The sequence below is a fragment of the Chiloscyllium punctatum genome, chromosome 5, assembly GCF_047496795.1.
Source record: "Chiloscyllium punctatum isolate Juve2018m chromosome 5, sChiPun1.3, whole genome shotgun sequence".
NCBI lineage: Eukaryota > Metazoa > Chordata > Chondrichthyes > Orectolobiformes > Hemiscylliidae > Chiloscyllium > Chiloscyllium punctatum.
In genome coordinates, this window is record NC_092743.1 from 102,036,711 (window position 1) to 102,063,294 (window position 26,584).

At 41.1% G+C, this 26,584-nt stretch overlaps 1 protein-coding gene across 1 annotated transcript in view; it reads right to left on the reverse strand.

Annotated features, from left to right (window-relative positions):
- The window catches only part of tshz1 (teashirt zinc finger homeobox 1), a 232,555-nt gene that overhangs the window by 124,436 nt on the left and 81,535 nt on the right, over positions 1–26,584 (reverse strand). Inside the window, exon 2 of the mRNA XM_072570874.1 lies at positions 19,842–22,967. Within this exon, the coding sequence (XP_072426975.1) occupies positions 19,849–22,967 (3,119 nt within the window). The 3' untranslated portion in view covers positions 19,842–19,848. The remainder of the gene's footprint in view (positions 1–19,841; positions 22,968–26,584) is intronic.

Sequence of the window (26,584 nt, forward strand, 5' to 3'; positions counted from 1 at the left end):
GTGAAATGTCTTCTTCTGCCTTTGCTTTTGTTAATGATGCTGCAATCATTTTAGACCTATTCTTCCTGCGTCACATAATTCTGCCATGGAGTCACTGAATGGTGGCATGGCTCAACTGCCTCGCAGTTGGAAATATAACCTTTAATATGTTCATTTCCATAGCTCAAAACAATTTAACCTCGACTGCAGTTTTATGATTGCTAACTGTTTCAATCAAATGTCTGGTTCATTTATGTCCCAGAGAGATTACTCTACTGTTGCCTTCAAAACCTTTATAATTAATGTTGTTCTCCAACCAGGTCCATTCATTTTGTTTCTAGCTATTTCATACTCATGGGACTGGAGAAGTTGCAGGATAATTGTGTTAATATTGCTAATCAATCTGCTTGTGAACAAAGTCGGAATGGTCCATAAACAAGTATTTGCTTTGCACACTATGTGTTGCTTGTCTCAGTCCCAAGAGATGAGCTTCAAATTAAAGTTTTATAGATGCAACAAACTTGTCAGATTTCTACACAGGCTCCTGCTCATGCTAATCCACTAATAACAAACTAATGCAGCTCAGGGACAGAATTCACCTTTACTGAACAAGTTGCTGATTCATTACGCTCTTTGGGAGAAATTATGAGTGTCCTGTAGGATTTATACACACTTCCAGTCATAGGTGATGCATAAAATTTGCTTTCGAGTCCATAAAGGCTTGTTTAAAAAGAGAATAGGTTTGGTTTGGTGAAATAAAACTTTTTATTTTATTTGTTAAATAACATTTCCTATTGCTTCCAGTCCTGTTAACTTTTACTGGGTACCAGACCCTTTCTGGCATCTTGACCCTCTGACACGGGTATCTGGATGAGAACTGTTCTCAGGTACAGAAACATTGAAGTAAGTCATTTGGCCCATTGTGTCTGCACTGATTTTGAACAGGGGAAGGGAACAACTAAAGTTTGTATTCCATGTTAGATATATAACAAAGAAAGAAAGAAAATCGAGATACTGTAGACAGAGTTTCAGCAATTGTGATAGACAAAAGAAGATAGTAATACAACTCTTGGCTCCATGCAGTATTCAGTGGATGAGTATGACAAAATGATTGCAAGACCTGCCTGGATATATTGAAATGAAGGCTTTAAACTCTAAACCCTTTAAACATTGGAGCCTATTCTAGTAGTGGAGAGAGATGTTGAGAAGAATGGGTTCCATCTGAATAGATCTGGGACCAGTACAATAGCTTGAATGGTGCAAGAGGGCTTAAATGAAGATGGCAAAGGGGAAAGATCAGAAAACTGGCAACAGCACACAAGATTGCAAAGCAGAGTAGGACAGGAAGGAGGAAAACAGTGAAGTTATATTCCTATCAGAAATAAGAATAATTAAAATTAGTGATATTGCCAAAAAAGATGTTGATTTGAATTGGATGTACAGTAATGTACAAGGTACTGTCATAAACTTGGTGAGCTTGAGGCACAAGGTGTTATGCGATAATAGCATTAACAATGGAAACAAAAAAGTCTTTAATTACTTCAGGATGTCCCAATTTAATTATTTGAAGAATAGTCACTGTTATAATGGAAGGTAAGACACACAGCTAGAACAGGACAAGTGTTCACACTCTGCTCCTTTGCACTGGATGTCAGACAGGAGGAGTACATCTGAAGCTGTAGTTTGCCCTCAAATTGTTGAGAGTAATGGGTGTAGGTGACTGAATGCAGAAGTGAGACTGCCAGATATTTCATGCCCAACTGGGGCTTGCATATGTCATGACATATTAGCTACAGACAAGTACAAGGTGTTCACATTCACAAATTTGTGAAGAAAGGTAACATAAGAAACTTATTTTAAGCTGATGCCATTGTGTGTATCAGAGATGGAGGGGTTAGTGGAAACTCTGGCAAACAGTGTACATATTTCATAGAGATCAGAGTTTATTTAATTTGAGGCTCTGCAAACTACAACAAACAGAAGACATGACCAAATCTGCAGCAATATCTCTGGATAAGAGCAGGATTATTTGTCGAGTGAAATGCACCAAGTGGAGGAGTCATAAAATACAAATGATGTGCATAAAATCAATCCTAGTAGCTACAGCATTGTGATCTCCAGAAATGATTGACCAGGGAATTCTCCAATTATTTCCAATCTGACTAGAACCTGGGGTGACACTTGTATGCAGCCTACTACAAATCACACATGCATTCCTTGGCCTTCGAAAAGGAAGGTACCTATTTTACTTTCACTGCAGCAGAAGGTTATTCTCCGTCTGGTGCCTCAACATATAATTTCAATACAATAGAAACTCATTAAAATTAATTATTTCACGAATTAATAATAATCAGTACAATATGGCCAACTGAAGACATGGACTTGCACCTTTAGGTGGCACTGTGTTTAATTCCAAATCTCTACTCATACTACAAATATCAGAAAATGTAACTACAACTTTCATAAATGGAAGACCCTTAAAGTTGCTAAGAACCGTATTTCAAATTTCTTCTTCTTTTAGAGTCAATAGAGTCATACAGCACAGGGTTCAACCACTCCATGCCAACCATAATCCCAACCTAAACCAGTCCCACCTGCCTGCACTTGGCCCATATCCCTCGAAATATTTCTTTATTCAAATTTCTTTTAAATGTTGTAACTGTACCCACATCTACAACTTCCACTGTAGGTTCATTCCACACATGAACTACTTTCTGTGTTAAAAAAAAGTTGTCCCTCATGTCTTTTTAAAATCTTTCTCCTCTCACCTTAAAAATATGCCCCCCCGAATTTGAAATGCCACCCACCCCTGCTAGGGAAAAGACCCCTGCCATTCACCTTATCTATACTCTTCATGATTTAATAAATAAGATCACCCCTCAACCTCCTATGGTCCAACGAAAAATGTCCCAGCCTATCCAGTCTCTCCCTATAACTCAAGCCCTTCATATCTGGCAACATCCTGGTAAACATTTTCTGAACTCTCTCCAGCTTAATAATATATTTCCTGTAACAGGGAAACTTCATTTTATAGATGGGTACAGTTAAACTTATCATTGGCAAGTACAGTACTAGAGATAGCAGCTCATTCAATAGCTGACGGAAAAAGCTCAGCTAACATTTTGAGCAGGAGGAGGCAAGCCCCTGTCTACATCAATGGAACTAAAGTGGAGAGGGTTGAGAGGGTCAAGTTCCTAGGCGTAATAATAACCAACCATCTATCCTAGACCTCCCACGTAGATGAAACAGTCAAGAAGGCACAACGATGCCTCCTCCTCTTCAGGTGGATTAGGAACCTCATTATGTCCATAAGGACCCTCACCAACTTTTACAGATGCCGTAGAAAGTATTCTATCTGTGTGCATAACAGCTTGGTATGGCAACAGCTCTGCCTGGGATTGTAAGAAGCTACAAAAGGTTGTGTATACAGTCCACACCATCACACAAGCCAGCCTCCCATCCACAGACTTCATCTGCATTTCTTGTTGCAGTGAAAAGGCTGCCAATGTCATCATAGACTCCTCCCACCACTCTCCAACTCTCTTCCATCAGGCAGAAGATACAGAAGCTTAAACACACACACCAACAGGTTAAAGAACAGCTTTTTCCATACTGTTTTTAGAATGATGAATGAACTTCACTAATTTCAAATCTAATATTGACCTTGCTTTTGTGCACCTCCTGTGCAACTGTAACTTTGTATGCCTCACTCTGCTAAGCACCCTATGATCGATGTGTCCTTGTTGCTATGATCTGCCTGTACTGCTGGCAAAACAAAACTTTTCACTGTACTTAGGTACATCTGACAACAATAAATCCCTGAAGAGGATTGATCAGCCTTCCTCTTCAAAGTTAGTTGACCATTTAACATTTTCAGTTTATATTTCAGATTTGCAGGATACACAATTTTTCTTTTTAGGTCCAGCATCTTTTTTTGATCTTCTGAGATCTGTTTTCAAGAGATCCACAATTACTGCTGCGCTGCTGGGAGCCTAATCTTTGGAATTCTTTTCCTAATTTTGCTCATTTCAGAGACACTCATGAAAACCCCATCTCTGTGACCAAGCTATTTTTCCATCTCTCCTGATATTTCTTTATGTAGCTCAGTGTCAATCTTTGCCCGATGACAGTCAATGTGAAACACCTTTGAATAGCTTACTTTGTTAATGTCACTACATAAAGGCAAGTTATGTTTTCGAAATGTAGATATATCAAACATATTATTGACTGATAAAAGATTAGATGGTTTCATTGACAGATGTCTAGTAATTGCAAAACTGTCATAGCCTGATTTGATTTGTTTGTTAGCTGCAAAATATTTTCTAAAACACAATGGGGAAGATTTTGCTCTGAGTGGTGAACATCAATCGCTAGCTGTTATATTTGTTCTTGCCCAAGGAGTTTTGCACTGGAATTCCTGTCAGCCAACCCTCCCAAACTTCACGATGCCCTCTACGGGGGATGGAGGATTCACGTGAAGGGAACCAGTATCTGAGCGTTTCCTGAACCAACTGAAAGGATGGTTAATGAGCAGCACAGAGTCCCAAACAGGAAATGAATAGAATACTGAATTTGATGTGAATCAGGTGAGGAAAGCAAATAAACAGAGTTAAGAAAAGCTAAATTCAGTCAGAGATTTAAAATAAAAGCTAGAGGAATGGGTAAAATTTAATTAATTTTCTAAACTAGTCTCCAACAATAATTAATACCTTTAGAAATGATACTCCTCACATAGAAAAGTTAATTTTCAGTGTTAGATAGGTTGCTTGCTAGTAATTAAGATTTAGTGCACTGATAAAAGTGTATCCACACTGGATAGACAAACCCTAACATTTTGTGATATGTTTAGTCAATCTGTGACATCAGTGCAGCAACTTCAAGCAGTTCAATGTATTTAATTGGGGATACAGATCTCGACGTAACATTTACAATGGAGCAGGACAGCTTCAAAGGCAACATTCTGATTTTCCACTTATAACCATACATCTGAACTCACTGCAAGCTACTGTGCAATTTGTGCTATTGATCTCGCCATTGTTTTCTAAAGTAAAATCCAGCAAAATACACATTCAACAGAGATTAAGGAATAAAAGACATCTCAAGTGCATTAATTCTCCTGGCATCAATATTAAGGAAAAACCTCAGTATACTGCCGTATGGGGTAATGATCTGCATTACCCCATACGCCAGTATGTTCATGCCACTTTATGCTAAAGTATATCTCGGGTTTCATTGATGATCCATGTTAAGACAATTGTTACAAAACGCAGCCTTCTGTTTTTAGAATGGATGGGATAATCCTATCGTCAACAAGGAGGATGGTGGTGTATTGGCAATGTCACTGGACTAGTAATCTAGAAGCCTAGGTTAATGTTCAGAGGAAACAAGTAAAAGAATTTGGTTTTATTTTTTTTAAAAAACATTTGTGGGTGTTGCTGGCTGGCCAGCATTTATTGCCCATCCCTATTTGTCCTTGAGAAGGTAGTTGTGAGCTCTTTCTTGAACCTCTACAGTCCAACTTGGCTTGATTTATTTGATAGCTAAAAATATTTTCTAAAACACCATAGGTAAGATTTTGCTCTGAGTGGTGAACATCAACTGCCAGCTGCTTGTTGCATTTGCTGTCACCCAAGGAGCTTTGCAATGGTGGAATTTAAAATTCAACTAATTAAAAAACCTGGAACATAAAGCTAGTCTCCATAAAAACAATCATTAATTGTTGTAATAAGAAAAATTTGATGCTTTAGTTTCTGACGGGAAAGGAAATCCTCCAGCCTTTCCAGTCCAAACTACACGTGACTCCAAGGTGATGTGGTTGAGTCTTAATTTACTCTGAAATGGTCCAGCAGGCCATTCAGTTCAGGGGTAATTAAGGAAGGACAACAAATGCTGGCATTGCCACTAATGACATCCATTGAACGATTCAGTTAAAAGATAAATACTTATACTTAGTATTATCTTGATTAAAACATAGCAGTGAACAGGACACTCCTGTCCAGAAAGCATTAAAATGTACTTTCTCTGAAAAAGAGCTGGCTACATTACTAAAAACTCATCTCCTCACCTTTTGTAACAAGCCTGGATTTGCGGAACATCAAGTGCCAATGCTTGACATTTTCCTTTCATGTTATTTGGGAAAAAGAGAACAGTTTTAGCTTCTTTCAGCTTCGAGCAATCCTTTATTTTTTGCAAGCCTTTGAAAAGAAAAATCAGCCGACAATTGCTAACTGATCTGTTATGGAAATATGGGTAATAAATTTAGATAACTCGGGTCTTTTTATAGCTTTTGCTCGTAAATAAACCCACTCAGTAAGTGACACTGAAATTTAAGGCTTGTGAGGAAGAGAGAAGATCAAACTTGTTTATCTTGTTTTCTGACTTTAGGAAAAGAGAAAAACAGCCACTGGTGTGGGTAAAGGTGTTGATCCCTCCTGTATAATATCAATGGACACTGTGGGATTAGTAAGGGCAGCTGATGAGAATCTAGCCATTATATGGCAGTCCGCTGTTGTCGTTTGATTAATTTATGCACATACCAAAACTTCAGATGAATGAGTCATCCAACAACTGCAACTGCTCCATGATTTTGCTGACTTTGCAAAATAATCATTCCTCAAACTGTCAGCATCAACTGTTGAAAGACTGTTGCTGGCAGTTTTACTTCCATAAACCTCTTCCTGAACCATAAATCTTGAACATGGACTTCAAATACTGTCGGCAGAGCAATCCACTTGTCGTACTACGTCCAGTTTTTCATCGAAGCCTCTACCACCCATGTACACTACATCAAGATGTTGACTATCAGGGTGGAGTGGGCCACGCTCAGCAGTTCAAGCCTTTTACTACTTGGGTACTGGAACTATGAAGAGCTGGTGGTGATATGCATTAAAATTTCATTGCTCGGAACACATAGTGCATTGGTCAGTTTCTCATGCAAGAGAGAACGTGTGCACTTACAGTGTGTTTCAATTCTTTCAGAAGTGCTATTACAGCCAATCAAGTATTTTTGAACTCTGTTCCCAGTAGCCAATTTGCACACAGCCAGCTCACAACAAACAGCACTGCGATGAACAGATCATTTGTTTTACTGAAGTGATCGAGGATATCTGTCAGAAGTTTGGTAATAATGCCTCTAAAATGGCAGCCAAAGAATATGTTACATCCATCTAAATGGGAAACTGGAAAATATTATGAACAAAGTCTTACTAGCAACACCCAAAGTGAGAGTGCATGTCGATTACAGCATTTGTTCTGTACTTGTCGGCAATTAGCTACAAAGTATATTTGGCAATTGATTCCCTGCACAGGTTGCTTGGGGTACACTTCCTTCAGTGAAAATGGATAGCAGCTCACAACCGTCCCTTTTGACCATCACCAATCAAAGAATCCCTACAGTATGGAAGCAGGCCATTCGACCCATCGAGTCCACACCTGCCCCTCTGAAGAGCATTTCAACCAGATCCAACCCAATCCTATCCCTGTAACTCTGCATTTTGAGTGGATAATCCACCTAACCTGCACATCTGTGGACTGTGGGAGGAAACTAGAGCACGTGAAGGAAACCCGTGCAGACAACGGAGAATGTGCAAAGTCCACATGAGGCTGGAATCAAACCCCTGTGAGGCAGCAGTGCTAACTACTGAGTCATTGTACCACCCCATGCCAATTCTGTTTCACTAGGGCCAAGTGCTGACAAAGCAGCAAGCGAAACACACAAAAGTCTTTCCTTCCAGAGGAGAGATTGTCTTCTATAGAAAATAGAAGGGATGTGCTGATCGAGTACTTTGAAGGCATGGAGATGATGGAGATTGAGGCTGGGATTTTTCTGTTTGCAGATGAACTATGAAAGGTGGGTTAGTTTCCCAGAGGGAAACTTGTGGACAGCAGACATAAGGAAGCCTGATGGATCTTCTGGCAATCAGACAGCTGATTGGTTGCTGGCAAGCTTTCTGCTATCATTAGGACATGGCTGAAGAGGTCCCAACTCTCTCCCATTGCATTTGTCCGTATGTTAGAGGTCCAAAGGTCCAAAACTCAGCTGTACCATATGCTAAAAATGTGCCTTCTGCTGCAGTAACATCCCTTGCACTCCCAGAATGCAGAGTTGCCAATGCAAAAGGTATGTATCGTTTCAGGAGGCAGAGTGTTTCTGGAGTTGAGAATTATGAGGGAGGGGTGTGCAGAGGAGTCAGAAATGAAGACCATGGTGTGGTTCTCAGTGACTACCCTCTGCCCTAAGTCTCAAGTCCCTGTGTCTTGCACAAATTAGTGCAGATAAAAGCACCTTGACCCTCACCCCAAACAGCCTTTCCATATTGGTTTACCAGTCAAATGGTCGACTCTTTGTATCTTGTCAAGAGCTGGAGTAATTTCAGCCCAGGGTGGAGTGAGGTTCTGAATTGACATTGGGGCAGTAAATTTGAACTTGGAAACTCCCAATTAAAACTAAATTCCTGGAGTGGCAGGAAGGTGGTGCATGGCAGGAAGGTGATGGGGATCTCCCCAGTGCCAAACCATTTGATTATCTTTGCCTCTTGTCACCTTTCTTGCCACTTTCCGGGAGGAGAGCAATCCACCTTGGAACAGGAATCTCAGAATCATTACAGCATTGAATGAAGTCAATGCCAGCTCTGCATGGGAGCAAATTAGAGGCTAGACATATAAGTAGGCGCTAATAAATACAATATGGGATTCAGAAAAAACTTATTTACCAAAAGAGTGGTTAGAAAGTGAAACTTGTGACCACATGGAGTAGTTGGGGCAATTAATATCGACACATTCAAGGGGTGGCTAGATAAACAACTGAGGGAAAAAAATAGAAGCATGATATTGATGGTGTGAGATGAAGAGCATGGGCAGAGGCTCACGTGAAGCTTAACTCTCAGAATGGACCGGATGGGCTGAACGGCCTGTTTCCATACTTTACACTCAATGGTGCAACTCAGCCTGAGAGGAAATGTGCCAGCACATGGATTTGGTTGCCTGGCAACCCACCAGGACCCTGACGAAATTGACTACTGACAGCAGGCGCCTTCAGTGCTGGAGCAAAGCAAAGCAACCACCAAATTGTAGAGTTGTTGAGAGGTACAGCACAGAAACAGACCTTTTGGTCCAATTTATCCATGCTGAACAGGTATCCTAAATTAATCTAGTGCCATTTGCCAGCATTTGGCCCATATCCCTCTAAACTCTTCCTATTCATATACCTGTTCAGATGCCTTTTAAATGTTTTAATTGTACCATCCTCCACCACTTCCTCTGGCAGCTCATTCCTTACACGTACCACCCTCCACGTGAAAAGGTTGCCCCCAAAATCCCTTTTAAATCTTTTCTCTCTCATCTTAAACCTATGCCCTCTAGTTTTGGACTCCCCCACCCTGGGAAAAGACCTTGTCTATTTACACTATCCATGGCCTTCATGATCTTATAAAGCTCTATAAGGTCATCCCTCAGCCTCTGACCCTGCAGGAAAAATAGCCACAGCCTTAATCAGCAATCAGTGCTATTATTTATTAACTGCCAATTTCTGAGCAATTTTTAAAAAAAAATTCCAACTGCACAGAATAGTCCAGAGCAGGGAACAAAATAAACCTTGCAATTCCATTAGTTCTGATTAACAGCTTATTTATCGGATTTGACAGTGTGAAGTGACACATTAAGACATATCTTCCTGAGCAGTGTTCTAACATTGAGGTTACAACATTAGTTAATTAGTTCTAGTCAAGGTTTTGAGTACAGACGATGCTTACCAAAGGAATTGACCACTCGTAAGGGACCTTGGAATTTCTGGAGCCACATTTGTACAAAAGCAGAACAATATCATGGCAAGAAGTGTCAGTTGAACACGCGTTTGCAACATCTATCCACCAGCTGAGGAATACAAGAATTTGGCTAGAATGTGCCGTCATAGTAACAGAGAGACTCACGGCATTCGCCATTGTGTGTAAACAGTGCAGCAACTTCAGGCACGGTTAAACGTAAATATTGAAAAGCTGTTGTGAGTTGCACCACTCAGCCAGTATCTTCACAAGTCATTCCTGGCTCACCTTTTCCCTTTCAGTGCTTACTGCGTTTGTCCATTAACTGGCCATTAAAATCACCACAGTAAGTCATTATAAGTATAAGAACTAGAAGTGGGAATAGGCAATTCAGCTCCTTGAGTGTGCTCCACTATTTAATATAATCATGCCTGAGCTTGTGTCGGCCTCAACTCCATTCTCCTGCCTACTCCCCATAATCCGTTAATAATCAAAACTTTGTCTACCTCCATCCTAACTTTAATCAGTGTCCCAGCATCCACTGCACACTGTGGTAGTGAATTCCATAGAGTCATGGACATTTTCAATGGAGTAATCCTCCTCGTCTCAAATTGAAATCTGTCACCCCTGAGCCCAAAAATATGAGCTCTTGTCCTAGAACAACTTTAATGACGTGATTGAATGTTAATGGCTGACAATCAACCTCTCTGGCACTGAAAATTAAATTTTATAAAGGTGGGATACAGTCCTACAGCCTTTGAATTTTTCAGGGTGTGTTTTTCAAAGAAGCGCTGATTTTATTTTAAAAATTGGACTTTTCCAGTTTATCCTAGTTTTTTTCCACACCAGCTGAAGCCAATCTTTTTCTCCCTTTCTGTACTGAATTGTCACCGAGTTTGACACTTAAAATTGACACCCCTTCCTATGTTTATTTCACAAGCATCAAATTTCTCTAGTCCAAGAGATCCTTTGTACCTTGTTCTATTCATTCCAGCCCCAGGTGTCCCATTGCACACGAGATAACAATGTGTTTAGGGTGTAGGTTTGCTCGCTGAGCTGTAGGTTTGATTAGATTAGATTAGATTATTTACAGTGTGGAAACAGGCCCTTCGGCCCAACAAGTCCACACCGCCCCGCCGAAGCGCAACCTACCCATACCCCTAACCTAACACTATGGGCAATTTAGCATGGCCAATTCACCTGACCTGCACATCTTTGGACTGTGGGAGGAAACCGGAGCACCCGGGGGAAACCCACGCAGACACGGGGAGGACGTTTGATATCCAGATGTTTCATTACCTGGCTAGGTAATATCAGTGGCGACCTCCAAGTGAAGCGAAGCTGTTGTCTCCTGCTTTCTATTTATATGTTTGTCCTGGATGGGGTTCCTGGGATTTGTGGTGATGTCATTTCCTGTTCGTTTTCTGAGGGGTTGATAGATGGTATCTAGATTTATGTGTTTGCTTATGGCGTTGTGGTTGGAGTGCCAGGCCTCTAGGAATTCTCTGGCATGTCTTTGCTTAGCCTGTCCCAGGATAGATGTGCTGTCCCAGTCAAATTGGTGGTTTTTTTCATCCGTGTATAGGGCTACGAGGGGGAGAGGGTCGCGTCTTTTTGTGGCTAGCTGGTGTTCATGTATCCTGGTGGCTAACTTTCTTCCTGTTTGTCCTATGTAGTGTTTGTGGCAGTCCTTGCATGGGATTTTGTAGATGACATTGGTATTGTCCATGGGTTGTACTGGGTCTTTTAAGTTTGTTAGTTTTTGTTTGAGAGTGTTGGTGGGTTTGTGTTGGTGGGTTTGTGTGCTACTAGGATTCCGAGGGGTCTTAGTAGGCTGGCTGTCATTTCTGAAACTTCTTTGATGTATGGTAAGCTGGTTAGGGTTTCTGGCTGTGTTTGGTCTGCTTGTTGTGGTTTGTTCTTGAGGAATCTGCGGACTGTATTTTTTGAGTATCTGTTCTTCGTTTGTGTGTGCTCGCATTCCTGGATGTCACAGTCGAAAGAAAGGACAACGGAGAACTACAAACCTGCGTATACAGAAAACCAACAAACACTGACCAAATACTTAACTACACCAGCAACCATCCCAACACACACAAACGAAGCTGTATCAAAACACTATTCCAACGAGCCACCATACACGGCAGCACAGACGAACTTCGGAAAACAGAGGAGAACCACCTATACAACGTATTTGAGAAGAACGGATACTCAAAAAATACAGTCCGCAGATTCCTCAAGAACAAACCACAACAAGCAGACCAAACACAGCCAGAAACTCTAACCACCTTATCATACATCAAAGAAGTTTTAGAAATGACAGCCAGACTACTAAGACCCCTCGGAATCCTAGAATCACACAAACCCACCAACACTCTCAAACAAAAACTAACAAACTTAAAAGGCCCAGTACAACCCATGGACAAAACCAACGTCATCTTCAAAGCTCCATGCAAGGACTGCCACAAACACTACGTAGGACAAACAGGAAGAAAGGTAGCCACCAGGATACACGAACACCAGCTAGCCACAAAAAGACACGACCCTCTCTCCCTCATAGCCCTACACACAGATGAAAAAAGCCACCAATTCGACTGGGACAACATATCTATCCTGGGACAGGCTAAACAAAGACATGCCAGAGAATTTCTAGAGGCCTGGCACTCCAACCACAACGCCATAAACAAACACATAGATCTCGATACCATCTATCAACCCCTCAGAAAACAAACAGGAAATGACATCACCACAAACCCCAGGAACCCCATCCAGGACAAACACATAAATAGAAAGCAGGAGACAACAGCTTCGCTTCACTTGGAGGTCACCACTGATGATGTTACCTAGCCAGGTAATGAAACGTCTGGATATCAAACCTACAGCTTAGCGAGCAAACCTACACCCTAAACCTCAACCTGAGCTACAAACCTTCACAAACCTTACGTAACATTGTGTGCTCACACCTGCAGCAATTTCACAGTCAACAGAACATTTTGAGCGTTTGAGTTCTTATGGTGCATTGGTAGTGCACCAGGAGACCCAGGTTCAAGTCCCACCTGTTCCAGAGAGGTACAACAACATCTTTAAACACATTGATTCAAGCACTCTTTTTGAAATGAAGGATACAGTGACAAATTGAACCAATGGTAGCTACAGCAAATTCTGGCCAATGATTATACTAAAGATGTCAATCTGAGACCAGCACCTGTTTGTCTGAGTGAGGAGGAGTTGATAGACCCCAGTCACCCTGCTGGCTTCTGCACTGTTTCTCTTTTCAAAGTAAATGGAGCAGAGTGAATGTGTGCAGGAACTTTAATGCCCTGTTGAATTCATAATATCAGCAAACAGCCTTTGGCTGCTCGAAGTAACAAAAAACGAGACAAAATCAATCTTAAAATTCCCAATGTTATTATGTGCAAAGCAGATGATGCTATCGTACAAACAACTTGTATTTATATAGCACCTTTCATATCTTAAAAGATAACAAGGGGCATCACAAGATGGTGGTGGAAGAGAAAGAAACGTAAAATGGATACAAATTAAGGCATGAAAGGGAGAAAATGGCTCCTTTCTACTAAGGGCAAAGAAAACAACACAATAAACAAGGGGGAAAATAAATCCACAGAACTGGAGAGATGGTGGTGTAGAGGTAACATCACTAGAGTAGGATTTTAGTAGGCACAGACAATGGCACAGCACAGTACCACAGTGGTTAGCACTGCTGCCTCACAGCGTCAGAGACCCAGGTTCATTTCCCACCTTAGGTGACTGACTGTATGGAGTTTGCATATTCTCTCTGTGTCTGTGTGGGTTTGCTCTGGCTTCCTCCCACAGTCCAAAAATGTGCAGGTTAGGTGAATTGGCCATGCTAAATTGCCTGTAGTGTTAGGTGTAGGGGAATGGGTCTGGGTAGGTTGCAGGTCGGTGTGGACTTGTTGGGTTAAAGGGCCTGTTTCCACACTGTAAGTAATCTAATACTCAAGAGACATGGGTTCAAATCCCCATTTAAAATTCAACTAATAAATCTAATAGATAAATGAATTTTTAAAAAAATTCTCAATAATAGTGCCATGAAACCAACATTGATTATCATAAAACCACATCTTGTTTGCTAACGTCCTTTCGGGAAAGAAATTTGTAATTCTTACCTTGGTCCAGACCCACTGCAAAGTGTTTGGCATTTAAGTGCTCATACAGCATGGCTCAGCACCCATGAAGGAGTATCCTGATAAATGGATCAGAGAAGTCGAGGGGATTTAAAAAGGCTTGCCTGGCAGAAGCCACTGTGGGGTGAGGGGCTGTGTTGTAAAGGCTGGGGTGTCGGAGGTTTTTAATGAGAATGATGCTGTCTCCAATGTACTATTCTGTATGGTTGGAATTTTTTTTAAAACTGTTGAGAAATGGGAATGAGGCTGTGTCTAAGGGATCCTCTAATAGTGCTATTTCCCCACCCACCCCCACTCTTCCGGCACCACATTAGCCCAGATAGTGGAAGCTGCTGGACTGCTCACCTTCTGTCTGCCTTTCCCTGGCAGAAATGAATAACAGAGGAACTACACGATAAGACTTCCAAAAGCTCAAGGTTAGATTGCCTGATGCCAACCCCAAACCCAAATATGGAAATGTGGGAGAGCAGGAGATGGGAACAGCATCCATTTCATTTTATGAACAAACCCCTGTCTTCAAATACATCTGTAGGCGACTGTAAAATCCAGCACATGATGTTTTTCTGGTATCAAGTTCAGATTACCTTCTACAGTCCATGCAGACCACTCTCCCACAGATTGGTATCTTGACTTTATGTAATGTCCTGGAGGTTTCCTCACCTGACCTCTCAGCTCCAATGACCCGGACCTCTTAAACTGTTCTTTGTGTTTAAATCCTTCATTTTAAAAAGTCACTAATTAACAAAAGTGTAAAATATATGTTCAATTTTATCTTCATGCTCTTTCCGAGAGTCTTCACAACAGTGTCCTTCAGATTAATTTTTGTAATTCCTGGAGATTCCATGACTGGGAATACAGTACACGGAGGGGATTCCAGGATTAAGGAATGGAAATCTTACTACACCTCAAGCTCTCCTCTCCTCCACAAGATGATTATCCCATGACTAATATGTAGAATGGTGCAGAAGACCTATAGCATGGCTAAACCACACACAAAAATCTTAGCTCTGTTGCCGCATTATAAACCTGCAAGGGATTTAAGGGTTTGGTCAGACCACTGTTCTTTTATTGTCAAACTGAACGATCCTAAACAGCAGATCTACTAACCTATTCATTTTGCTCAATGTTGCTGCTGCCCTGGCAAGTCCAATAAATAGATGACAGTGACATAAAATTTTATGTCTCTCATACTTTATGTGGTAAAAAATCAATTCTGTTTTAATTGCAACCCAAACTAAGGTTTTTCTCATCTGAACATGAACAATAACATTTTACCATCTGCTTACAGTGACTGCCGATGATATTGTCCTATTAATGATAATGTTTAATTTGTCTTAGTGGGTAGTACTGTTTTGAGAAACAGTTCTAATTTTGAGTGAAAGTTTTAGTAGGACACTACAGACAGTGTTTTGAATGCTGGATTCTCATTCACAGCGCCTATATGGCTACTAAATAAGAAAAACATAAGTAGTGGAATTATCATATTGAAATCCCTCAAGATCAGCTGAGGACATACCTTGTGTGTTGATAATTTTCCCGTGCTGAACTCAAATACTGCAAGCTTGGGCCAGTTTAACGTCAGGTGGAACATAAAACACAGAAAAAGGCCATTCTTTCCAGCAGGTCCATGCTAGTGTATCTCCACCATAGGAGCCTCCTCCCACCTGCATTTCTCTAATCCCCTCAGCATATCCTTCTGTGCCTTTCTCCTTTGCTTGTGCATCCAGCTTCTCCTTAAACATACCTATGCTGTAATAGTAAGCTAGTAGCCAGTTTCACATTGTAACCTGATAGCCTCTTCCACAAACAGCACTTGATGCTTGATTGTTAGTTTCTAACAACTGGTAATTGTTACTTCATTGTTTGTGTCTGAAACTGTGACAGATTATTGTGAGCCAATGGTAATTTAAGAATATGGAGAAAGGTGTTCGGTAGCAGATCAGCCATGATCTCATCGAGTGGACCCAGTTTGGGAGGGCTGAATGATCTCATCCAGTTCTTATATTCAGAAATTCTCAGGCTCCAATTTATTCTACTGGTCATATTTTATTGGCATTTGCCACACTGTAATTTCTGGCCACAGTGTAAAATTGAGCAAGGACAACTTTACTTTCAGTATTATAGATCATAATGGATTTGCTGGGGATTTTTGTTGTCTCTTTATGAGGACCAAAGAATAAAATTTACAGCAATCCTCCACAATTTGGGTGAAACTGCTAGTATCTGGTCTGATCCAAGACTGTAATACTCAAATCCTCAAAACATTTTGAAGATGGCAATCAGTGGCCCCTGGAGATGGAATAAGAGGCTGCTCACTTGGTATGAAAAGGTATTCTAAATGTCCCTCTGTGCCCGTAATAATCTTCATTAAAACTATAAATAAACAAAATGTATTTTTTAAAATTGTAAAATCTTTTCGCTTGCAGAATGAAAAGAAAGGTTGACAGTGTATTTTAACCTGCTTTATTCCATAAGACTGTCATAAATGAGAGATGATCAGGATTTTCTCATTCCAGGAAGAATTGAACAACACTGCTTGTCACTGAGTAACCAACATGTATGCACAATGGTTTAATATTTATAATTTTGGCCTATTTAGTGTCTGAATCATAGCACACTACTGAATCTTTGGGTGCTCAAAGCCAATTTGTTTTGCCACTGATTGAACAGAATATGTCAAATAAATCTATTTTATTTATTGGTGGAATGCTGCACCCTCCCCCCACCCCCCTCTCCCCTGCCCCCATGCAATTTTCTTTCCACGCAGAAGGAGTAATTCTGCTCCCTGGTAGTGTGTGTTGTCACATTTGCTAAGCAGGCCTGTGTCCCTTTCACCATATTTGCTGTGAAATGGAATATTTCCATGCAATTTGTAAACCTTAATATGAAAATTTTAATGTTTAATCTGTTAGGCTCTGGAGGCACAGCATTCCACTACAGCTATCCATTATCCAAGTTAGGCAAACAGAGACGGGATGCCCTTTGGAATGAACCCATGGTGCATTACATTTCATGGGATTATAAATGCATTGAAAGCTTCTCTCCCGTATCAATTTGTAAATATGCAGCTATTAAGTCCCCGCACAACAAATGTTGTACCTGTGCTTCTCTTTGTGACCCTCTGCAATTACCAGAATGCACAAGGATAATTCAGTGCAGGTGATATTCAATCAGTCATCTCCCTAGCAAAGGATGGAATCAGAATCTATAGGAAAAAAATTAGAATGCAGGTATCTTCTTCCCCACATCACAAACAAAAAGTCTCTGACACAGCACAAAGGCATTGACAGTATCAACTCTGCTTGCTGTGTTAGCAAAGTACAATTGAATATCTACTGGCAGAATGTGCTCTACTTGCAGGAAGTTTGCCCTAACTGGTTAAATCATTTTTCTTTGCCATGTTTCTTTTCAATGCCACACCCAAAAAGGATAAATATTGATAGCACAATAAACTTGCGAGCTGTGCTTGTGTCATATATGATTGATAATGTTTAATATGCTCACTGAAGTGTTTAAATGCCATTGACTGAGTGAACAATGCATAAGAAAATTTCATCTGTGCATTTTTGCATAGTGTTTGGAGCTTTCCTTGAACAATGATGAAAATGCTTCATTTTGGACAGTAATTGTTGAACAAACTTGGCTTAAAGCCCATGAGGATATCTACCCCACACGGTGCTTTCTCCTCACCCAAATCCCCATAATATCACTTGTCAGTTCTTGATGATGATTAGCAATCTATCAGTGCCAACAAGTCTTTAGAAGTGGATCGAGAGCAAGGGCTGTGCATTGACATGGAATCACAGTGCAAGAGCTTGATGATCGATCATTCCAAGACTCCGTTCAGCTTCACACTATCTGCTTCTCACTTCCACAGAGGTTAAATTTGAACAGTTGAATTTGAAGAGATGATCAGTTGTGTTGAAGTAACTTAGCAGCTGGATACTTCAGGTGAATTGATGCCACTTACTGATAATGCACTGATGGAGATTGAGCATAAATTATGTAATATAATGACAGAATGAATAGGTGAAGTTTAATGTTACTCTTCCATTCTGTAGATGATGGTGTTAAACATTCTTCACTCAGAGGAATGTAGAACTGTGGAATTCCCAACTGCAGAGGGTGTTGGATGTTTTTTGAATATATGTAAGACAGAAGTTTTTAGCTTTTTCAGTACTAAAAGAATTAAGAAATAGGAGATAATATGAGATAGCAGAGTTGAGGTAAAAAGTAAGAAATTATCTTATTGAATGGCAAAGTAGACTCAAAGAACCAAATATCCAACATCCACTCTTGTATCTTATTTGAGTGGCCCCAAAATGCCATCTGTCATACAGACCACTTCATTTCCCCTGGCAGTCACATGAATAGAAGTGAACTTTGCACAAGTGCAGAATGAGAGACCATTTCAATATCATCAGTAGCTTCAACTATAATTAAATTTAAACTCTGTATTGGATGCAAAGACTGTGCAAGTTGAGATAATGCTCCTGATTACACCTTAGCTGTTCACTTCAAACGTTTTTAGTATGACAGAGTCAGGCAGCCATTCTGACAGAATATCTCACATTACAAATACAGTAATGTTTTAGAACCTAAACACCCTCACTTACTTGCCACTGCTTTTACCAAGCATATCAACCAGCCAATCAATCATATATACAGCGTTCTGCAGTCCAAATGTTTAGTTTATCAGTTTATGATTTAGCATGCCATTCCAGGGCGTGAACATCAAAACTGGCACCTCAGGGTCAGAGTTGCCATCTTTCAGATGTTAAATCAAGTTCTCTGAGGTGGACAAAATAGATCCAGCAGCCACTATTTTGAAGATGAGCAGAGGAGTTATGCTCTGTGTCCTAATCAATAATTATCCACTAATCGGGATCGCCAAAAATGTTCCTATTGTCACAGTATTGCTGTTTGTGGTATCTTGCCGTATGTAAATTGCTGCATTTCCTGCATTAGATCAGTGACTATACTTCAAAAGAAATTAATTGTCTCTGAAGTGGTCTGAGATATCCAGTACTTGTGAAAGGTGCTACTAAAATCCTTTCTTACTATCATCCTTTAAAATTCTAAACAACAATAAAATACCAAAATTAAAATGTTCAACTGTTGTTCTGAGCTTATTGAGGATTGACATTTTAAAGTATCACTTTTAAAGCACCAATATAAAAAGTGTCTAACAATTAATTCAGAGAAGAACATAATTTTCAAATGTTCTAGGATTCTGGTTGCTCCTCATATTTTAGCCCTGAGCCTTCAGAAGAAGGCATTTACGAGAGAAGTTTTTGAACGTCATTTGACTGAAAGTAGTGATGGTCAGAAATGACAGAATGAATGGGTAAAGTTTAATGTTACTCTTCCATTGTCTGTACTAAAGAATTTTCATAATTGCCAAATATTTGTTAACAAATGTATTGCACTGACCTACAATATAACACATAACCTTTCGGGTAAATGCAAGTTCAAATATAACTTTTATTATTTTTCTCACAAGGACCGCAGTTGTTATTATGGAATTATGTTGGCAGTAATTGCTTCCAGTTCAAAGTTCAAAAGATAATGGGTCAAATTGCAAAGACATCATTCCATTTTGTTATTAATGTGCTTTCTTTAGTTACCCAAGCTACAACCTTAAATTCCTCCTTCCAAATGTACAATTAAATATGTGCTTGCCTGAAACAAAATAAAATTCTGAATTTGAAACTGTGTGACTGCCTGACAATACATGATAAGATAAATTATTGTAGCAATGCATTCAGTGGTGATCTTAATTCTCTGGAGATTACTTGTTAGGGTGTGTTAACAGCAAAAAATGACAAATAAGTATACACCGTCTAGACATATGAGGAAATGTTCATTACATTCATCCTGGAGTGCGTTTGCTATGCTCTGTGTTTATCAGTACATGCTTAGTTACACATCTCCTTACCTGGGTACTATTGTTTTTCAAATTCAGTTACATATAACAGATGGTCCTCTGGAGATTTGCCATGTGTTTTGCTAAGGTGCAGTTTGACCGCATGTTTGCTTGCAAAAGTCCGGTTGCACATTTTACACTGGAATGTACAGCTGATGTCCTCCTCTGATAACCCAACTGAACTCAGTGTCTTATTTGGTATGACCTTTGAAATTGCCTGCTGCTCTCGAATCTGCTCTATTGATAACTTCGAGAGATCCTTCATAGAAAATCCTAAGTGAGATTCCAAATGTCCTATGTAGCTGGAAGGAGTCCTAAACTGAGAGGCACAATCATTACAGAAGAAAACTGGGTGACCTGTATCTAAGTTCTTCAGGAATTTAGTTCCACCTGTCCTTCTCAATTGATACTTTACATTGGCCAGCCAATGGCTTATCGTGGTCATGGAAAGACCAGTAAACTTTGAAATGTGCACCCGTTCATGTAGGTTCAGGTCTGACATAATGTATTTGCCTTCAGAGGACTCGCGCAAGCTGGCTGCAAACTGAGCTTGGAGTATCAAAAGGTGCTGAGGGTTCCAGTTCGACTGCCTGCCCTTCCTCTTCTGCACTGGAGAGATCTCCTCTAAGGTATCCTCAAAACTGCTCACATCTGCTTCAGACTTTTCCGAAACAGTTGACGGGGTTGAAGACTTGGGTGTCAACCGGCCTGTGAGGTTCTTGACCATGTCAGAGATGTCCAATAAAGCGTTTTCCCTTGAGGAGGACAGTATTGTTTCTGTCATGGCCGAAATAAGCTTTTTGCTGCTTTTGGACTTTGTTAAGTCTATGGGCTGGTCATTGTTTTCATAGTAGTATCGATCTACAATATCTGCTTGTTTGACCTGAGCGGCAGGGAATATGGGCTTGTCTAACACACTGTTGCTTATTTTGTACAACATGGCCAGTGGGTCAAGGCTAGGGCTCAATGGCTTGGCAGCCTTGCCCAAGTGTGTGTTCATAATTGACTGTAGTGCACTAAGTGGATTGACAAATGGTGACTCTGGTGAATGGTCAGTAATAATTGCCATACTGTTACAGCCATTGCTAACAGTTGATTTCAAACATTCGGTCCCATTAGGAGAAGAACTTTCTAAATTGCTCTCCTTTTTCACTTTCACTTCCTCCTCATCAGCACCTCTCTTCAGTTGTGCTGCTCCGTCAAAGTCTTCAGCTTTGGGAGGGTCCTTAGCGCTGGGAGGTGATGAGCTACAGCTTGTCCTGGTCACCGGTGTAACCACTGGCTCTTTCTCTACTGGTTTCTCCTCTGACTTAATGGTCATTTTACCCGTCACCTTCTCCACAAGTTCCTCCATTGCGTGGACATTGCTCTTTTGAGGTGGTGGCGAATGGCATTCTGAAGACTCCACTGCAGTGAGATGTTCTGAAGACAAGGTCTTGATGCTATTAGCGTAGAATGGGGTCAACTGAACATTCTGCACCGTTGGCTGAAAGGGTCGTATGGTACCTGAAAGCTGATATGCTGCATGAATGCTGGAGTAGCCACCCCAAGTAGGTGCCCCATTCTGGGCTTTGTTAATGGCTGTTGTGACTGTGTTCTCTAAGGACTTGAGAATATCAATCCCACCTTTAGGACTTTCATCCAGGTCCTCTTCTCGGAGATATTGATATTGTGAGGTGGACTCAAACTTTTCAGTGGGGTCATCTCTCTCTTCCTTTATTTCTCGTTCCTTTTCGTGCTGTTCCAGTGGCTCCTCCTCCTCCTCCTCCTCGAGCTCCTTCCTGGGCTCGATAACTGGTGAAGGTGGTGTTTCGGGCTTAGTTTGGGAGGTGGGCACTGCCATCCGGGTTGGAGTTGAAGGGGGCAAGGGGATAGACTGGACTTTCTCCTCACCCACCGCGTCAAAAACCAGTTGCTTCCCTTTTTTGGAAGCGGAGTTGGTGACTTTCAGGAAATGGCCGGTCACCATCATGTGGGCGGTCAGCTGCTGCAGAGTATCGTGGGAGCTACCACACTCCATGCACTTCAGTATCTGCGCTTTCCGAGCCTCAAACTGCCAGGTGTAGCTGGCACCATTCTGGTAGCCATAGCGGTTGTTGGGAGTGACGTAGGGATTGGCAGCTTTCTGCGCAGAAGCCGATTCGCTGGCCGGCACTCCCAGGGGATTGGCAGTGGACTCTGGCGAGCAAGGCTGAGTGTCGTGCTGGACTCTCCGTTTGTTGGGTGGGAGCAGCTTAGAGGCAAGGGCGGGCACTGGCTCCTTGAGAGGCACTTTCTGGTAATGCTTGGTCTTGATCATGTGGACACTGAGGTCCTGCAAGGACTCAAAGGAATGTCCACAGTACATGCACTTCAATACCTTCTGTGCGTCCTCCTTACCTTCCATCTCCATGAGGGAACGCTTCCGAGGCTTTGACCATTTACGGGGGTTGTTTGCGTCCTTGTCCTGGTTGTCATCGCGATAGTGTCCTGTCTCGTTCATGTGCACCGTCAAGCCCACCAAGGTGTCATAGGCAGAGCTGCAGTCCTTACACCGGAACTTGCTGGCTCCGGTAAAGACCGAGCCAAAGAGCTTGCTGTGCTGCCGGTACAGCTGCACCGTGCTGAACAGGCTGGACTCGGGCATCACTCCATAAGAGGTCTGCTGCAGGGTTTTAGCCAAGGCGGCCTGGTGCCAGTCATAGCCCGCCCCGCCACCACCGTTGCCACTGTGGCTGCTGCTGCCGTTGCTGCTGGTGCTGGCACTCGGCTGGTTGGCGTTCTTCAAGTCCAGGCCCAGGCTCGTCCAGTAGGAGCTGCTCAGAAAGTTGGAGTAGGCGGCTTTCATCTGTGCCAGGCTGTCCCGTGAGACATGCAGGCTGTCCATGCCCAGCCCCTCCTCTTTCTCCTGCCCATCTTTAGATGATGTGCTCTGGGACTCAGCTAGCTGATCACTGGTGTCACTGGCGGGTGACCCATAGCCTGGCTCTGGGTTGGTTGGTGTGCTGACGGGTGAATTCTGATAACTGGGCACTTCTTTACTCTCGTCTTCATCAGCACACACAAACTCATGCTCCTCGTCACTCCCTGGTGGCAATTCTTTTTCCTGAAGATCTTGGTTGAGCTCTGCTGCCTTCAGCTCTTCCTCGGGCACGTACGCTGGCAAAGAAAACATATAGAAGCAAAATATTACTGAGAGCTGGGCACAGTGATAAAATCCTTCATTTCAAAAGATTGTGAATTTAACAATGTTGAATGAAGTGGAGGCCACTCAGCCCTTGCAAGCTGTTCGCTCTTCAATTCAATCATGGCAAACCTGTACCTTAGCTCCAACTATCTGCCACATGTTTTAACAAGATGAATTTTGCAAATAGCTTACAGCAAATGAGTGTGGTATTTCGCTAACATTAATTTTCATTAAACTAAATTTAAACATTTTCTATTGCTGCAGGAATATCACTTGAGTTTTCCTGTAAAGTAAATGTAATTCCACCTTTCTCAAATATAAATCAGCAACAAACTGTAACATGTTTTACCAAGTTTTTTTCTGTTGTTTCCGAGGAGATTATTTCACAATTTTCTTTTTTTAAGGAAGTGTTTCCTGGGGATATTTTTTAAACCAAAAATGAACATTGGCATTGGTCCTGATTTTAAGTGAAGGAAACCAAGCCATGGGCAGAGAATGGGGGTGAGAGTGAGCAGCTAAAATAACAGGTTTCCAATATTCCATCTGATTTTCTTTTATTTCAAAAATATACTTTATTCATAAAAAATCTTCATAAACATACTAGAGCAGTTCAGTTCTGTACATTCTTTACAGTTGGAGAACGAACGAGACCAAGGCATTTCTTACTTAAACAATACTAAATTTAAATGCACTGAGGCACCAAGAGAACCTGACAACTGAACAAACCCCCATTTACCTTTCTTTAATCCCTTTCCTCCAGTACAAAAGTAGATAATCTGCTTATTACCATATTGCTATTCATGGGAACTTGCTGCGAGCAAATTGGCTTCACTATAACAGTGACTACACCTCAAAAAGTACTTATTTAGCTGAAAAGCACTTTATGGTGTCATGAAGTTGTGAAATCTTCTCTACAAATGCAAGTCTTCCTTTCTCTGCACATTAGCCTTCTGGATGTAGGTTTTCTCACTGAGCTGCAAGGCTCATTTCCAGACGTTTCGTTACCCTACTAGATAACATCTTCAGTGGGCCTCAGGCAAAACAATCCTGAAAATTCCTGCTTTCTATTTATATGTTTGGGTTTCTTTGGGGTGGTGATGTCATTTCCTGTGATGTTATTTCCTGTGGTGAAGTCACTTCCTGTTCCTCTTCTCCGGGGGTGGTAGATGGGGACCCCAGGAAATAACATCACAGGAAATGACAGCACCACCCCAAAGAAACCCAAACATATAAATAGAAAGCAGGAATTTTCAGTATTGCTTTGCCTGAGGCCCACTGAAGATGTTATCTAGTAGGATAACGAAACATCTGGAAATGAACCTTCCAGCTCAGCGAGCAAACCTACATCCGAAACCTCGATCTGAGCTATAAATCTTCTCAAAACGCGCTATTAACCTTTTATTTCAGGAGGTCACCCACAGGAAGTAGTATTTTACAATCTTGGATCTCTCTAAAATTCAAAACTAATACCCTGGCAGTAAAATGGTAAGAAGGTACCTCCTTAATTGACTTGGGTCAATTCTTAATCCTGAATGAATTACTTGTTTGTTATGCATTATCAAGCAATATATGTACAATTTGAATTCCAGATTTGAACTGATATAAACCATGAAACAAAATTTACTGGAGGATGGCACCTTCTGGCATATTTTTGTTACTCTCTCACCCTTTGATGTGAAATATCTTTGCAACATAACTTGCTGGCAAAGTGAATAAATAACTGAATACTTGGGACTTCAAAGAACAATGGGACCAACAGTCCATTTCCTTTAACCAATGAGGGTTATGAATTGAGAAAAGAACAGACAAACAATGGAGAAGGAAATTAGGTGACTTAGCTTGTAATCAGGGACAGAAAGAGAAACAAAGATTAGATTGAGACTTATAGAAAAAGAAAGCAAATCGAAAAGAAAGCTTAAAAAAATTGAAAATGATGAAGCCTCCAATCCCAATTACAACTCGCAGGAGTGAGATTCTACAGTTTTAATTTCTCCTTTTCTGGGCCAGAGAGGTTGTAGTATTCCAGGAATATAAATCTCCTTAAAAGAAGGCTGTTAAGTGTTAGATCTAACTTTCCACAGTCAGTGTAATTGGTAATAAATGCCAGAATACAGCACTCTATTGAAATTCAATAGTGGACAGTGAGATGGCATTTCTAAGTCCAAAGGTGGTAATGATGCAACTTGTTGTGTAACATGGCTATTCACAATTCACAATTCAAAGTGGATCTCTTTCTCAATGCAAGTTCAATGAAGATTTGCAACACTTTTTTTTTACAGTTAGAAAATCAAATGTTTCACAAAAACATTCAGACTTTAATACAAAATATAATTTTCTGTCTTGAAGGAGCATTAAATATTGTGTCAGCAATGGTGTAGGTGGTAGTACATATCTGAGTCAAGTCTCCCTTCAAGAACTGAGCAAAGAAAAATGGCTGTGTCTATTGACAGCACATGCATGTGCTTGAACATGTGAATGTGTATTTACCAGGGACAGGGAATGTGTAAATCTCAACAGATTGGGTTTCAAACTTAGTGCAGCTGTGAAGAAGGAGGGACAGGGTTTGGCTGTGAAAGAGGGGAGAATTAGAATGTGAAGATGGGGATGGTTATGAAAGGGCGGTCGCAGTGGATCCCTCTTCCCCTAACAGTACCCACCTCCCACTTCACCCCATCCAACCTGGTCATCCTCCTCCTCCTCCTTCACTCCTGCCTGCTGACCTCTGTCCAATATCACTCTCCTTTTCTGCACATGCCCAGATCGTTTGTGTACGTAGTCATCAGAATTCTATATGGTGACTTAGCATCTCAGAAATTTGCAAGCAATGCTGGGTGCCAGCAGGCATTGGCAAAAATAATCAGGGGTCATGACCTAGTATATTTCTGAGGGAGAGAGTGGGGTTCTGGCAAAGCTATTTATCTCTCAGTCAATATCTCAGAAACAGATTATTCAATCATTATCATATTATCCTTTGAGAGACCTTGCCATGCACAAATTGGTTTTCTTACAATGTAAAGGTGACCACATTTATCATAGAATCCCTACAGTGCAGATAGAGGCCATTTAGACCATCAAGTTTCACCAACCCTCTAAAGATCATCGCACCCAGAACCCTATCCTATCCCTGTAACCTCACTTTTGCCATAGTTAATATATCTAGCCTACACAGCCCTGGACATGGACAGGACATTTAGCAAGGCCAATCCACCTAATCTTCACATCTTCGGACTGTGGGAATGGAAACGAGGAGCTTTTTTTAATATAACAGTTGTTAGTCCATGGAATTTTCTTCCTCAGAAGGCAGTAGAGGGTGGGTCCTAGTATACATTCAAAATTGAATTTGATAAATTTATGATAGACAAGGGTGTCAAGGAGCCGAGATAGGAAAGTGGAATTGAGGCCACAGTTAGATCAGCCATAATCTTATTGCCTGGTGACGCAGACTCAATAGGTCAAATAGCCTATTCATGCCTCAAGATCCTATAGAACCCTGTTCCAACAAGCAGGAGTGGAAAAAAGTGCCATTGTTTGTCACTAAACTATCCAGTTATTTACCATGTTTATCTGAATTTAACCACGAATCACAGCA